The 16,420-nt window shown below is 27.7% G+C and overlaps 3 protein-coding genes across 4 annotated transcripts in view; 2 read left to right on the forward strand and 1 right to left on the reverse strand.

Moving 5' to 3' along the window:
- Positions 1-3,308, forward strand: part of LOC113389014 (ribosomal protein S6 kinase alpha-5-like) — a 155,062-nt gene extending 151,754 nt beyond the window's left edge. The window contains exons 16-18 of the mRNA XM_026626048.1: positions 114-311; positions 558-683; positions 2,146-3,308. Of these exons, the coding sequence (XP_026481833.1) occupies positions 114-311; positions 558-683; positions 2,146-3,171 (1,350 nt within the window). The 3' untranslated portion in view covers positions 3,172-3,308. The remainder of the gene's footprint in view (positions 1-113; positions 312-557; positions 684-2,145) is intronic.
- A 2,447-nt stretch (positions 3,309-5,755) lies between these two features.
- Positions 5,756-9,217, reverse strand: LOC113389104 (methionine aminopeptidase 1). The gene is made up of 3 exons (XM_026626163.1): positions 8,744-9,217; positions 7,413-8,153; positions 5,756-6,097 (listed from the first exon to the last, which is right to left on the reverse strand). The coding sequence occupies exons 1-3, from the start codon at positions 8,901-8,903 to the stop codon at positions 5,865-5,867; spliced, it is 1,134 nt and encodes a 377-aa protein (XP_026481948.1). The 5' UTR covers positions 8,904-9,217; the 3' UTR covers positions 5,756-5,864.
- Positions 9,218-9,550: 333 nt separating this feature from the next.
- LOC113389154 (synaptobrevin-1-like) lies at positions 9,551-12,387 on the forward strand. 2 transcript variants are annotated; one of them, XM_026626207.1, is made up of 2 exons: positions 9,551-9,739; positions 11,838-12,386. In XM_026626207.1, exon 2 carries the CDS (start codon positions 11,842-11,844, stop codon positions 12,199-12,201), a length of 360 nt encoding a protein of 119 aa, XP_026481992.1. In that variant the 5' UTR covers positions 9,551-9,739; positions 11,838-11,841; the 3' UTR covers positions 12,202-12,386. The 2 variants fall into 2 exon arrangements, with proteins under 2 accessions (XP_026481992.1, XP_026481990.1); XM_026626205.1 differs by lacking the exon at positions 9,551-9,739 and adding an exon at positions 9,803-9,920 and having other exon boundaries at positions 11,838-12,387.
- Positions 12,388-16,420: the final 4,033 nt, after the last annotated feature.

Consider the following 16,420-nt stretch of genomic DNA (forward strand, 5'->3'; position numbering starts at 1 on the left):
AACAAGCATAAGCTAGCGTTGCCATGACAACTCTATTTTATGAGCTCTGTTACGGCAGAATTGCTCCATTAGTCTTTTATATCAATTATTGACATGTTGTTTTTATTTTTTAGTATACAATGCTCTGTGGCTGTCCACCATTTGTCTCTAATGATGTCCGAAAAACTATTGAACTCATCAGGGAAGGACATGTCAACACTTCGTCGTCACAATGGAGCAAAATTAGTCAACCAGCTATACATCTTGTTAGAGGACTTTTAACCAGAAGTCACAAGAGATTGACGATGAGGGATTTGCTCAATAATGAATGGGTTAGTTTATTTTTTATATATAACAGATCTATAATCAGACCTTTAGACTTCTATATATGTTCTGGTTCAATAATAATATCAACTAAATTGTCCTTTACCATCTTTCCTCGTGGGGACGAGAATTGGGAGAGGAAAGTGGAGGTTTTAGTTGGTATTATTTATAATTGCGTTTGTTTTTGATGGCTTTGTTTGCTATATTCAAGTTTTAGTAGTATTATATGTTATAATATTTTTATATATTTTCAGATAAATGGAATGAGCCCCCAAACACCATTGGACACTCCGACTATGATCTCTTCGAGGACACAAACAAATGTTAATGAGACATTCAATGCTTTCCAATTGGCCCAAAGAGATGGATTCAGACTTCAGGTATTTATTATTTTTAAAATTAGAAGAGTATTAAGCTTTGTTTCTGATATTTATGAACAATCTTAGATTAATAAATATTTTGTAGGTCCAATAAGTCATATAAATTTTAACTAAAGTTAATGATGAAGATTTTTTCAACCAATGTGAAATTGATAAGCGTTGAGCACTTTATTTTTTGTAACATACGGAAGTATAACTTTCCGAACATAAGATTAATTTTTTGCTACAAAATAAGTTTTGCTAGTTTTATATTTCCTCATTCATTCTAAATAATTTAGCACCAAAATTGGAAAAAATATATGTGAAAGAAAATTATACCTTTTATTGACGTTTTCTTAAAAATTTATCTGCACAGGTTTCAAATATTTAAAAGTCGTTGATAAGTTTTGGAAATTAATGGACCAAGTCGTTTCTTTAGAGTTAGCAGATATAAGCTAATGTTTTCGTCAAAAGTTCTAAACGAAAGTGCTTTTTTTGTAAAGATCAGTCGGGACGTTTCTTCGTAAGTGAACGTCCATTAATCACGTGATCATTTTTTTAAGGTATTTTGGAGCCCCCTCCCCCTAGGTAATAATCAAACCATCACGTGTATTTTAGTTACGAGAAAAAATTATAGTTTTTTTTAATTTTTTTTGAAATGTTTGGATTTTAAAAAAAAAATCAGGTTAAAAATAAATACACGTGATATCTTACTGCCCCACGTGATATTTTGTGATTTTTTATCAAATTCCCCCTCCCACTAAAAATTAATTAATAATATATTACTAATTAATTGTTTATATTTTTTTTGAAACTTTGTACAGTGATAGACTTTACTATCTTAACGAACGTTCTAAAATATTATAGGCTTACGAAAAGTGGTTTAATTATAGGAATTTATTAAAGTTTGAAATAGTGGATTATGCTCTTATGTCCTAAGTGCATGACGGTTAATAAATACTTTTAAAAAATTAATTAGTCTGTTTGAAACATATAAATCACAAATCATATTGATTAGTTTTTTTATTTTTCATCACAATTTAAAAATTTGCTAAAACTCAATTATTATTTAAATTCCACTTGCACCTAGGGTCTTATTGTTATTTTATTTTATTTTTAAATCGAATTTGAATTCTTTTGCATCGTATCTCCGAAACGGCTAGACCTGCCTTTGCCAAAAACTAATCAGCACGTCTCCTTATCAATACGAATCGAATGTTTTTTGAATTATTCAAGTCAGTTGATCCGTGCACTCGAAAACGTGGACGAAAAATTGTATCCATACATACAGAAACACACACATCCATTTTTCTGATGTATGCCAAAATGTTCAGAAACCTCCAAAACGTGAAGAAATGCAAATAAAAAATAATTTCGATTTTTGGACGATTACAATAACTTACCCTACGCTTACCCTACCCTAATAAGTTAATAATGCTATGTATGTGGCTAAAATATGTATAATATATCAATTTTTTTTCAGGACGTAGTAAATGCAAAACTAGCTCAAAGACGTCGAATCAAAAAATCTTCATCAAGCTTCACATCTTCTGACAGTGATATTTCAATAGCCCATTCGAGTGACACCATGTCAACAATGTCTTCTCGAACAACTTCATTAAAACTGGCAAGACTCAAACGTTTGGGTGACGATTTAAACATTTCGATGTTGAAGGACTTTGATTCCAATTTCATGGATGATCCTCCACCAGTTCATCCAAAATCCAGGAAGATAACAGTTAGTTCCAGTAGCAGTAGAAGTAGCGATTGTGAAATTGTTGAACCGACCAGCAAATATTTGTTGGATTCTTCAACGACTTCATCAAATTTCGATAACGACGTCACTGTTATAAATGTTAACGAATGCAATGGTGACACTACTGTAAAAGTACGGTCACGGGTCCATAAATCAAAAAGCGTTTTTGATTTCAGCGAAGCTCGTGTACATACTTATTTATCAAGTATGTCGAGTGATGGTAGTGTAAACGATGCAGAGTTTCATGGTTTCACCAATCCTGAGGAAATTGAACCAAGTTTGAAATTAGATTCGGATAGGATCCAAAATAAGAAAGGTACGCTTAGTTGTAAAGGTTTTTGTCAAAATTGTTTTGTTGTAAATAAGCAAAGCAATCAGAAAGTTGACGTCATGCAAAATAGTTTCTATCACCCTAACAAACCAGAAGAAGTAACTAAAGATAAACCAGGTTTAGACTTTTATCCTAGAAGTATCCGAATTCTTGCAAAAACTTTAGACAAAACAGAAACCGTAGTAAAACCTCCGAAACCCAAAAACCAATTATCAAGTAAACTATTATCATTTTCAATCGTGGACCGTGTTAAAAAGCGATTAAGTCGGTTCAGAAGTAAAGCTAAAATTCCAAAAAGTGTTGCAAAAGCTACCATAGTTAAAACTCAAAAAGCATCAACTCCAGCCAAATCGAGGAAACCGATTGTGAGAATACCTTTGGGTGTTAGACGTAGTAAACGAATTAGGAAAAAAGGAGATTGATGCTTGAAAATTAGGAATAATTATTATTTATATATAGTCATTATTAGAATAAATATTATTTAGGATTAAATTTTATACATACTAAGATTATTAAGTATGTAATGACATAATGAAAACTGACAGATTTAAAAATTAATTATGAGAGGTACTTGGAGCAAAGTAATAAAAGATACAGAATTTTTGACTCGAAAATGACTTGTGCACCTTGCATATTATGTGGTCACATTGAAATATTAAAATTATTTTTCTAGTTTATTATTATAATAATTAAATACAGATTATTTATATTATCTGTAAATAATTAATGTAATTCAAGGGTTTATTTGTAGCCTTAAATATTTTCATCCGATAATTATGATGAAAATTTATAGGCAAAATCATGAAGTCCTAAAATTTCTATTCTTTATTATTAGAAACATTGCAGAAGTAAGTAATTTTTTATTCATACAATATATATGTTATTTATATAAGGAATTAAATTTTTGTGTGGTTTTCTTCGAAAAAAATTATTCGTGTATTAATTTTTGTGTTAAAAATATAAGTTGTTATTAATAATATACTATTATTGGTCAAAAAATATATATGCGCTCTGTAATGTTTTTCTTTTGAATCAATAAAATGGGTTTCATAAGTGCCATTTGTATCAAAATTAAAATTAATCGTATTTTTATGTACAATTAACTTTAATATAAGGGGGCGCGAATTAATCACGTGATCGTTTTTTAGGGATTTTTGGATCCTCCCCTCTCCCTTGGTGATATGTCGTGATATTTTAATATACCCTCCCCCAACAAATTTTTCGAATTTACGAAAAAATTGTAAAAATTTTATTTGTTTTTGAAAATTCAGGTAAAAAAATAAATACACGTGATACCTTACTAGACCCCCCTCCCTTCCCCATGTTTTTTTATGATTTCTTATTAACCCCCCCCCCCTTCTCCTAAAAGTCTCACCTAATTAATGATTGCCTCCTAAAAAGTTTAATGTATTCCAGAAAAAACATCAAATTTAAGAACCAACCACTTCTCTTTATAATATCTCGAAAATTATGGGCAGTCCATTAATCACGTGAATTTCTGGACCCTCTCTTACCCTTGGTGATATTTAAAATTGCCCCCTCCCCCTCCCCCACCAAACGTTACGTGTACTTTTATACGTAAAATTTTTTGAACAAATCTTTCAAATTTCCGAAAAATTGTAACGTTTTGTTTTTTATTTTTCGAATTTATACAAAAAATAAATACATAATACTTTCCCCCACGTGATTTTTTTCAAACTACCCTCTCTTTCCCTAAAAGCATCACGTGATTAATGGACCTTATGAATAATTTGTATAAAATTGTATTGATAAATATGTAGGCGTTTTTCTGTCATTTTTTTTCATCATTATATTTGCTTTCACATTTTGCAGTTTTGTAATAATTCGAAAAAAATTACAAATAATTTTATTTTTTTTTTGAAAAAAAAAACAATGTGCCTTAATGTAACCAAACTGCTGGTATACATGACACTGAGACTAATTCTAGACGGAATACGATTTATTTTAATTTTTGTGGAAATAGCACTTATGAACCGGTTTCATTATATATATTTTGCCTATACAGGAAATTTGTATAACGTAAATATTGATTTGTTAATAACAACTGTACTTATATTATATAAACTATTCTTAACACAGAAATTAATACACGAATAATTTTTCTGCAAAGAAAACTACTCAAAAACTTGTCTTCTTAAATAAACAAACAAATATTCCTACTTCTGAAATGTTTCTGATTTTAAGCAATATTAACAAATAAAAATTTATAAAAAAAAATTAATAAAATCGAGTGAATCAATCAATTTTGAGTCTTCTTACCTTTGCTACAAGTTCCTCTGTATAATTTATTTAACCTAGGTAATATGTGATATAATATGCATAACCAATGCTATAGATTGTTTTTTTTTTGTTTTCGTTATAAACTGGACCATTTGCATTTAATTTCACATGTTTTTTAGTTCTACCAAAACTTCTAATCACAAAGTGCTCTTACTAAAATTTACAGTGATATTTTTTGTTATAAACGTAAGGGATCACTAACAAAAATTATGCCTCAATTGTTCTACACTTACTACTATATATAGTATATATACATATGATTATATATAGGAACAACAAATTTTATATGAATATAAATATTCTTCAAGATCCATAAAATATTTTTATATAAGGGAAAATTTAATTTGTTTATATAAATAAGTAGTATAATTTTGTTGTTTGTACATAAAAATGATATTTAGGTTTAGTTATTTAATTACTTGTAAGGTAAATAACAAATTAAATCGTAGTATTGTTATGACAATTCCTATTTATATTTTATTGTAGAAATATAAACATTCGATTCAAGACATTTTAGTATATAATTTGATCCCAAGAGTCCTAAATTATTCCTGTTTTTATCCAATTAAAACAATTTAGCATATAATCAAAGAATCTCTTTATTGCTTAAATATAAATTACACAACAAAATTAACACTTTTCAAATTTTGTACATAATTTATTATATATTATCTTGTAACTAGTCACACAGATAAAATAATTCATACATTTTTTAAGAAAAATCACTGGTAACAAAATAAGCATGAGGTAAGGTGAATAAGCATATTTTTAAGTAAATCAACAAACTTGAACACAAAATTGGATTGGACTGAATCTACATTTTATCCATGAAATGAGGTAAGCCTGTTTTATTCCTTCTACGAGTTAGAATTTCACAGCCAGTTTCATTCACTAACAAAGTTTGTTCGAATTGTGCAGACCACAATCCGTCGCAGGTGACTGCTGTCCAGTTATCAGGCCACTGGTCGTCTTTCCAGGTTCCTTCGGAGATCATTGGCTCTATTGTGAAACAGTGGCCGGGCTTCATCACACCGATTGCTTTATTTTCTGGTAATAATTGAGATAAATGAAATATTATATAAATTGGATAACTAATTTATGATAAATTAATTATTTTTTATTTTTTGCAGAATACATGTCAATGAACTTAAAAGGAATGGCAAATACAAGTGTTTCGAGATACGAGCCGCCATAGGAGCGATTCGTTGCTTCGACATACGAGCTTTGAGCGAGTAAGGTTTTTCTAAAAAAATGTTGATGGTAAAATGAAAATATGAAATTTTTGTGAGTTTTATGATTTTTCTATACATCATATCTTATATATAAAATTCTTCTGTACGGGTGTATGATTTGATACTTCTCCTAAACGGTTATTCGGATTTTGATAATTCTTTTTAGAGTTTGTCAAACGAAATTTTTAATATTTAATGAACGATAAAACTATAGTTATATTGTTGAAATAAATGGCAAAAATTACAAAAAACCACTTATCATTGTTTGACATTGAAAACATTTGCTAGAAATGTCAATTCATTTGAAATTTGAATTTAGCTGAAATTATGAGTCTAGAATATAATATACAAGAAAAATGTAATATCTGCATTATTATTGCCGAAAGGCAGCTGAGATGTGCCAGAAATAAAAACAATATAAGATGCAGTATATGTTGGCAGATGAAATTATATAATTCAGTTTAATAAATAACGCACTAAGATCAAAATTGCTATACATTATTTTTCTATACTTCTGCATATTGCATTTTGGTTTACTTTACTAAATTATTTAACAATGCAAACAAATATTTTTACTTATTAAAAAAATGATTTAGAATTTTGTTACGCGTGTCAAATATTTATTTTTTTGGCATTGGATACGGAATATTTAGCAAGTTGATCGTAGATAGAAGAGTGCTCATATGAATAAGATTTCACAAATTAATTCACATAAGATTTGAACATAAACAATAATGTTTATTAAATTAATAGTAAGAAAAATATACTTTAGAAATTATAATTGCCAAAAAGCAACTCATATCATACGAGGTTATGAAAATTATAGACTAAATTATTGAAGCAATTATGTTCTGTGATAAAATCAAGTGTGATATTGTTCTTTTACTGCAGATACTATATTATTTTTTTCTGAATTTTTTATACTGCTTATGCTAAGACCATAAATGGATCCCAAAGGCAGGACATCAAATAGGATATTAAAAAGTCTAGGATAGGATATTAAAAAAAGTGGACCTTTTGAATTGTAGTACAGGTTTCTAGTATATATATATATATATATATATATATATATATATATATATATGTTTTTCATGTTTAAATAAAATAATCATGAGAAAAGATCTACTTACTTGCATAATGAGGAACATTAGGAGCAGTATGGAACAGCCTGTGTATTCCGTGTCCACAATAGCTCCTAACAACACTAAACCCATGAGCTTGTGCATGTTTCTGAATAACATTTCCAATTTCCCTGTACTTCTCACCAGGTTTAACAATATCTATAGCCTTGCTCAAACATTCATACGTAACTTGAACAAGTTTCTTATGTTTCTCCAAAACATTCCCAACAAAGAAGGTTTCATTCAAATCCCCATGAAAACCATTATGATAAACCGTGATATCTACATTGCACAAATCACCATCTTCCAAAGGTCTTGTGTCTGGGATACCGTGACATATAACTTCATTAACCGATGTGCAACAAGAAGCAGGAAACTCGTAATAATTTAATGGACTGGGGTAGCAGTTTCTTTCAATACAAGCTTCGTGAACAATGCGGTCAATTTCATCAGTAGTTACTCCGACGTCGCAAACTCTTGCAGCTTCATCTAATACTTCTCTGCCCAACTTGCAGGCTACTCTCATTCCTTCGATTTCTTCATCATCTAACACTTTTATGTTAGAAGTTCCTTTAACAGCTAGTTCTGATAAAGGATACCCTTGGGGGTGATCTGCATAATCTGGTCTACCAATGTGAGGAGGGACTGTTCGTTTTTGGGACTGAGGGAAGGGACGGAGTGCTCCTGTGAATTTATAAGAAGGCCAGGGTTTGTAGACTGAGTTTTTAGATGGCTCGTTACCTTCACCCTCTGGAAAAAAATATAGTATTTAAGTTTTTGTCAAACTCATTCATAACAAATGTTATAATATACATAGAAGGGGGCTAATAAAATGTCTGGAACATAGCTCTGTACCGACCAGAGACATGGATTCTAAGAAAGGTCAATGAAAAACTATCTGGAAAGTTTTGAAATGTGGAGATAAAGTGGACAGATAAAATAATTAATGTAAATGCTGGAACTTCCCATACCATAACTAAATGTTCAAGAAATATTAAATGTTTTCAAATAGATTATTATAAATACTGAGACATTGTCTAATAATTATAAGAAATATATTTATATGTATTATAAAGTTAACGTTAGTTATTAAAAGTATATGAGAGAATTTTAGAACTTTAGCAAGAATTAAAATTAAAATTCTGAATTATTTTCGATATACAAAAATGAAAAAAAAAAGACAGAGTATTGAATTATTCGAGTTAATATTTCCTCTACCAAAACTTTATCCTCGTCAGAAATAAAGTCATAAAAAGATAAATAAGAAATTTTGCAAGCACTTAGGCATGCCATTGTTTTATAATTAAATTTGTTATTATAAATATTTTCTATCTACTTACGTGCAATATTATGAATGATTTTATGATTCTTCCAACTGCCCTTAAAGCATTCTTGTGAACAAAAGAACGAACCAGGAATTCCTATTTTAATACAAGTCGGGCATTGCAATTTTGCTATAGATTTGCAACCAGGAGTTTCACACATTCCTAATCCAGACATTTTAAAATATATTTAATTTATTAAATTGAACTAGTTAACATAACCTCAAAATGGCGGAATTTATTGAGAGATGAGTGATTTTATAAAGTGAGTGAGGAAATTAGAAGATAATTATGTGTCAAGCACTTGTTTATCACTAGAATGCTGTTTGTATTTTTAATAAAACTAATAAATGAATTAGCAAGTTTAGAAATGAGGCTAAGTGTGTTGCTCCCTTGGAGCAATAGAAAAGAAGTTAAAGTGACAGCTGGGGGGACATTTTGTTCATGGGCAAAAATTAAATGTTATAGTAAATATAAGCAACCAATACATGGTTTTATATTATATAGAGTAAAATATTACATAAAATAATAGATTTATTTTGAATTAATTGCAAAAATACTATTAATGTGGTGTTTATAATATTTGATTTTCTTGCAAATCTGCAGTTGAGCAAAATGGTTACTAACTTCATGTCTATTGAATAAGAATAATAAAATTTAAATATTATAAATGGTAAACGGTTCATTTAATTTTAATAAATTACTGATTACAACAGTACACACAAAAATACAACATTTTCCGTACTATTAATGTTATAATTCTATTTTTTTAATTTATTTCTTCTTTTTTATTAATTTTAAATGCCATATTGGGCAACACTAAAAATGGCGTCCAAATTGAACACAGAGCGGAACGTCATCATTTTCCATAAGTTTGACATTTGATTAAAAGTGATAAATTAAATACTAAATTTTGTTATAATTTGTGGAAACAGTGCAAAAGCCTTCATTAATTTAATTTAATTTACGTTCCTTAAGTTTATTCTGTTTTTGTTTTCATATTTGCACATTAAGGTAATTATTTCATTTCATATTTATTTCATTATGTTTTTTTTGTTGTACTAGAGGAGGATCCCAGAAATTTTAGTTATGAGTCATAGCATAAAGAAGGTTTTATTTGTTCAGTAAATTTGTGGCAAATTGATAGTAATTTTATGTTCTGGAATTTATTTGACAAAAAAAGTGGTTTTACAAGGTGACACAACTACTTCTAAGAACTTACAATGGCTAACAATATAAAAAACTATTTATCTGCTTTTTGCATTTTATATGACGTTTCATAAAATGTATCAGTTTTGTATTAATTATATACAAGTAACAAATTAGCATTTTGTTCTACCAATTTAAATCGAGTGCCCATGGGAACTTTTATAGAAATGAATTTGATACAAAGACTTTATCATTTTTGTTTTTCTGTCAATTAAGGTTAGGTTGTTTAAGTCGTACACCCTAAAGAAATAATGCTAGAATATTTAGTGCAATTAAATTAAAAGAAAATCTTTATTGAATCTTTATTTAGTTGGCTTATGATTTACAATTACTGAATTTTAATTAGTTTTTTCTTAAATTAGGTATTTTTATATGTTCGAAAATGCAATAATTATCATTTCGAAAATGTCCAAATAGAAAACATCTACGATTGGATGGAAAACTATACCAATTTGTTATATTGTGTCGATTCCATATTGTTTTGCAAATACTGCATCTATTGCAGGGCCAGCTTTACGATATCGTCGGGCAATTCACAACATTTAGAGACCATTTACAACATTTTTAGGCAATCTACAACAATTTTAAACTAGTTTTTAGGCAATCTACAGTATATTTGAACAATTTGCAATACTTTCAGACAATCAACAACAATTTAAGACAATTTACAACATTTTCAAATGATTTACAACTTTCTTAGACAATAATCTTTTCAGATAATTTATTACAATTTTAGACCAGTTACAATGTTTTCAAACAGTTTACAGCATTGGTTATTAGACTGGTTACTATATTTTCAGATAATCTGCAACAATTTCAGAAAATTTACAATATTTTTAGACTGTTTACAACAATATCAGATAATTTACAACATTCTCAGATATTTGACAACATTTTCTCCTGACAATTGTGGTTCGATAGAGGCATCTAGTTGTCTTAGCTGTACCTACTTATCAAATTTATATATAATTCAGTACGATATTAACTTTTCTTTAGTTATTAGTTACCAAGTCAAAAACTAGCTATTGGATTAACAGCTTGCATTAAAATAATCATTTCAAAATGTACTGAATGTACCTATAAAAATATTAAGTTACTGGGTGCTAAGAACAAAGTTGAAACCATTCATGAAGATGCAGCCATTGTTGATTACACTCACTTAGTTTTTTTAATTTGAGCAAAAAAAATTAACTATTGTATTTATCCATTATTTTTCCATATTTATAAAATCTCAACGTTAGCATAGAAAAATTAAAAAATATAAAAGTGAAATAAAATTTATGTAAAATGTAAAAATATATTTCTGAGCCCGGGGCCGTCTTGGGTCTTGTGCCCGTGGCATTTTGCCACTGACTTTGCCTTCTTTTATTTTTAACTATGAAGCATAAAATAATCTTTTGATAATGTAGGATTTAAAGCGTTGATAATGTTAAAATGCCATTTCAAATTGTTACTTATATTTTCTCCAAGAAATGTTATTATTAAAGATATAATTAAATATTTATCATTTGCAAATCAAATGAAGTCACACAGATCAGAATATTGGGGCAGGCCATTTATATAAATGAGAGAAACAAGTGGTCGTAGGACCTACTCTTGCGGAACTCCCATCTTAATATATAGATTGCTTGAAACAAATTCAACTGATTTAAATTGATGTTACGGTTATTGAAAAATCATATGTAAATTTGGCACATACTTTTCTTTTTATTATATTTCAATGCTCAAACTTTATTTATACTTATAGTATTAATTTTTTTTATCTTGATTTCCTTTACTCTTATTTCATGGCTTATAAATATTATTATTAAACACAATTATTTCAAGTTAAGATCTGGGAGATTACTCCATTATCCTTTAATATTGTTTATTTTATTTTTATTCTTATAATTTCCAAAATCAGCACAATGGACTACAAAAATGGCTCCGGTGATATGGGAAGCAAGGGCTCCACATCCAAATCCCCCCTGGAGCAAACACAAGCCGCAGTTAACGATGTTGTTAACATAATGCGAGTCAATGTTGAAAAAGTCTTAGAAAGGGACCAAAAATTATCAGAACTCGACGACAGGGCAGACGCCCTACAAATGGGGGCTGCACAATTCGAGCAACAGGCAGGCCGATTAAAACGCAAATACTGGTGGCAAAATTTGAAAATGATGATAATAATCGGTATAATAGGTGTAGTTCTCTTAGCAATAATCATCATATCTCTAACGTCTTCTAACAATTCTGAGCCGGCAGTAACAGAAAAGCCACAATCGTAAGACTCGAGTAACATTTTGTATGTGCCTTCAGCTTTTATTTTGGTATAAATGAAAAGACAAATCAGCCGATGAGAAACAATTATTAATGTTAGTAATATAGGTGTCTTATGTAATGATAGCATTTTGTGTGATAACAGTAATTTTTCACGACAATAAAAATAAAGCACATTTTATATAACATAGTATATATCAAGGTCTTACTTGTTTGGATAATGATTTGTATATAATTTATTGAGAAATTTATATCCATATATTGTTAAAGAAAAATTATAATGTTATTAAAAGTATTTAAACATATTTATATTAAATTACATATATGTTGCATTATTCATCCACTAAAATGATTGTATTTATGGTTCTTTATAAATAAAATTGAATCTTCCTATTTATGCATAGTCGAATGTTTTATTGTTATTAGTAATTTTTTATTTGATGACACAAGATTGCATAACTTTGATGATTGAAGAATTAAATTATATTTAAATTATAATTTTAAGAAATTTTATATTACAAAATTGGTTTCTTCGCCTGAAAAGAAATTTATAAAATCACTTTTTTTGATAAAATATTTTTTTATGTGAATAAGTGTTAGTGTATAATAAATCATACAGGTAATTAATTCTGTTTTTCAGTAACCTTTTCTTAAAACTTTCTAATTTCTTAACATTTTTAATATTTTGTTATATAATCCACTCTTGTATTTTTATCATTTTCATTTTGATTATATTGTCATATTTCTGTACATTATTTTTTCCACAATTTTATTCATTTTATATAAAGAAAATCTACCATTTTCAGCTTTTCTTAAACATATTTATGCTTAAATCTTATCAAGATCATGTTTCTTGACAGATGTCCTGAAGATGAAACGTACCTAGTTCCGAAACGTCGACAGTAAATAAATAAAGAAAAGGTTTTTTAAAAAAAACCTTTTTTTATTATTTTTGAATTCTTTGTTCAAAGCTCTACAAAATATTTACAAATCCAAGACTCTACCATCTAATATGTGTGTGTATATATTATATTATATTATATTAATGGCAATCAGAACTTAACGAGTACTACGAGCTGTATTGCTAAATTCTGAAACAATGTGTTTTTATAGATGGCAACTCTAATGGTTCTCCTATCTCTATATAATGAATTTATTATTGCATTTTAGGTAAAGCATATGAATTTTTTTAATGCAACAATGCCAGCGAAGGGCTGCTACTTCTTGACATCAGGCTGCCTGAGACTTGTATTGAACATAGAGTTTCAAAGGCCATAGTTTTATCCACTAAGTTTTAGGATAATCATGAAAAAAAATCTGAATATATACATGTATATATTGATTTATACATTGTTTTTCGATTATATATGGCCTCGGTATTTAAGGAAAATGAATATATACATTTATATATCGATTTATACACTATTTGCATATGGCCTCTGTATTTATGGAAAATGGATATATACATTTATATATCGATTTATACACTATTTCCCGATTATATATGGCCTCGGTATTCAAGGAAAATGAATATGTACATTTATATATTGATTTATACACTTTTTCCCAATTGTATATGGCATCCGGTATTTATGGAAAATGGATATATACATTTATATATTGATTTATACACCACTTAGGAATTATATAAGAACTTGGTATTTAAGGAAAATGGAAATATACATTTATATAATAATTTTTAGTCTACTTAGCAATTATATAAGGCCTCGGTATTTAAGGAAAATGGATATATACATTTATATATCGATTTATACACTATTTCCCCATTATTTATGGCTTCGGTATTTGAGGAAAATGCATATATATATTTATATATCGATTTATACACTATATCCCCATTATTTATGGCTTCGGCATTCAAGAAAAATGAATATATTTATACATCGATTTATACACTATTTCCCAATTATATAAGGACTTGGTATTTAAGGTAAATGGATATATACATTTATATATCAATTTATACACTATTTCCCGATTATATATGGCCCTGGTATTTAAGGAAAATGGATATATACAATTATATATCGATTTATACACATTTCCCAATTATATATGGCCTCAGTATTTAAGGAAAATGGATATAAACATTTACATATAATAAATTATAATTTGTGTAGAAATGGTGTGCTGAACATATCGTAAGTTGTTGCTTTTATTAATTATATTAACATTTATTAAATTTATTAAGACGCACTAAAATATTAAACATTATTTATAATTATGATACCATTAAAATTATGACCAAATAAATTAATAAATATTCATATAATATTAATAAATATTCATATAATGTTATTAAAAATATAATACATTAATACAAAAGAAAATATTAGCATTTATTATGCTCTGTTCTAGAAGTTTCTATATATATCTAAATATGTGTATTGATTTCTACATACTTTCTTATATAAATCTACATTTCATATCTGAATCTTTCTTTCTCCAATTTTGAAAGCAAATTCAAATGTCCCGCCATACTCAGTGATATGTGACGACAGCAGCGCCTCTATGCAAAATTGTTCCCAGTATTAAGGAAACTATTAGGAAAGTAGGAATACTTGTTTATCTATGGTAGGAATCTTAGTGAATTCTCATTGGATTCCTTCATACGCTATTAGATATATAATTATGGTCTCAGTTTGTATGGGAATTGGATATATAAATGTATATATTGATTTATACATGATTATATATATACTAGCTGTCTTAGTTTCGATGGGAATTGGATATATAAATGTATATATTGATTTATACATGATTATATATATACTAGTTGTCTCAGTTTGTATGGAAATTGGATATATAAATGTATATATCGATTTATACATGATTATATATATACTAGCTGTCTCAGTTTGTATGGAAATTGGATATATAAATGTATATATCGATTTATACATGATTATATATATACTAGCTGTCTCAGTTTGTATGGAAATTGGATATATAAATGTATATATTGATTTATACATGATTATATATATACTAGCTGTCTCAGTTTTTATGGGAATTGGATATATAAATGTATATATCGATTTATACATGATTATATATATACTAGTTGTCTCAGTTTGTATGGAAATTGGATATATAAATGTATATATCGATTTATACATGATTATATATATACTAGCTGTTTCAGTTTGTATGGAAATTGGATATATAAATGTATATATTGATTTATACATGATTATATATATACTAGCTGTCTCAGTTTTTATGGGAATTGGATATATAAATGTATATATTGATTTATACATGATTATATATATACTAGCTGTCTCAGTTTGTATGGAAATTGGATATATAAATGTATATATTGATTTATACATGATTATATATATACTAGCTGTCTTAGTTTTGATGGGAATTGGATATATAAATGTATATATTGATTTATACATGATTATATATATACTAGCTGTCTCAGTTTGTATGGAAATTGGATATATAAATGTATATATCGATTTATACATGATTATATATATACTAGCTGTCTCAGTTTGTATGGAAATTGGATATATAAATGTATATATTGATTTATACATGATTATATATATACTAGCTGTCTTAGTTTTTATGGGAATTGGATATATAAATGTATATATTGATTTATACATGATTATATATATACTAGCTGTCTCAGTTTGTATGGAAATTGGATATATAAATGTATATATCGATTTATACATGATTATATATATACTAGCTGTCTCAGTTTGTATGGGAATTGGATATATAAATGTATATATTGATTTATACATGATTATATATATACTAGCTGTCTCAGTTTGTATGGAATTGGATATATAAATGTATATATTGATTTATACATGATTATATTTATACTAGCTGTCTCAGTTTGTACGGGAATTGGATATTTAAATGTATATATTGATTTATACATGATTATATATATACTAGCTATCTCAGTTTGTATGGGAATTGGATATATAAATGTATATCTTGATTTATACATGATTATATATATATATATATACTAGATGTCTCAGTTTGTATGGGAATTGGACATATACAGGTAATAAAAAGCAACTTTGGGACATTTTTTTGGTTTTTATCAAATAACTCACAAATTTTATATGAAAGCACTCTTTCTCAGTTAGATAGCGTGAAACTAGAATAAATTTACTACAAGAAAAATACAATAATTAATAAATACATATAAAATTCTGAAAACGATTC

The sequence above is a fragment of the Ctenocephalides felis genome, unplaced genomic scaffold (genome assembly GCF_003426905.1).
Source record: "Ctenocephalides felis isolate EL2017-DRISC unplaced genomic scaffold, ASM342690v1 CF-g0.4_SCAFFOLD_03573, whole genome shotgun sequence".
NCBI classification, from domain to species: domain Eukaryota; kingdom Metazoa; phylum Arthropoda; class Insecta; order Siphonaptera; family Pulicidae; genus Ctenocephalides; species Ctenocephalides felis.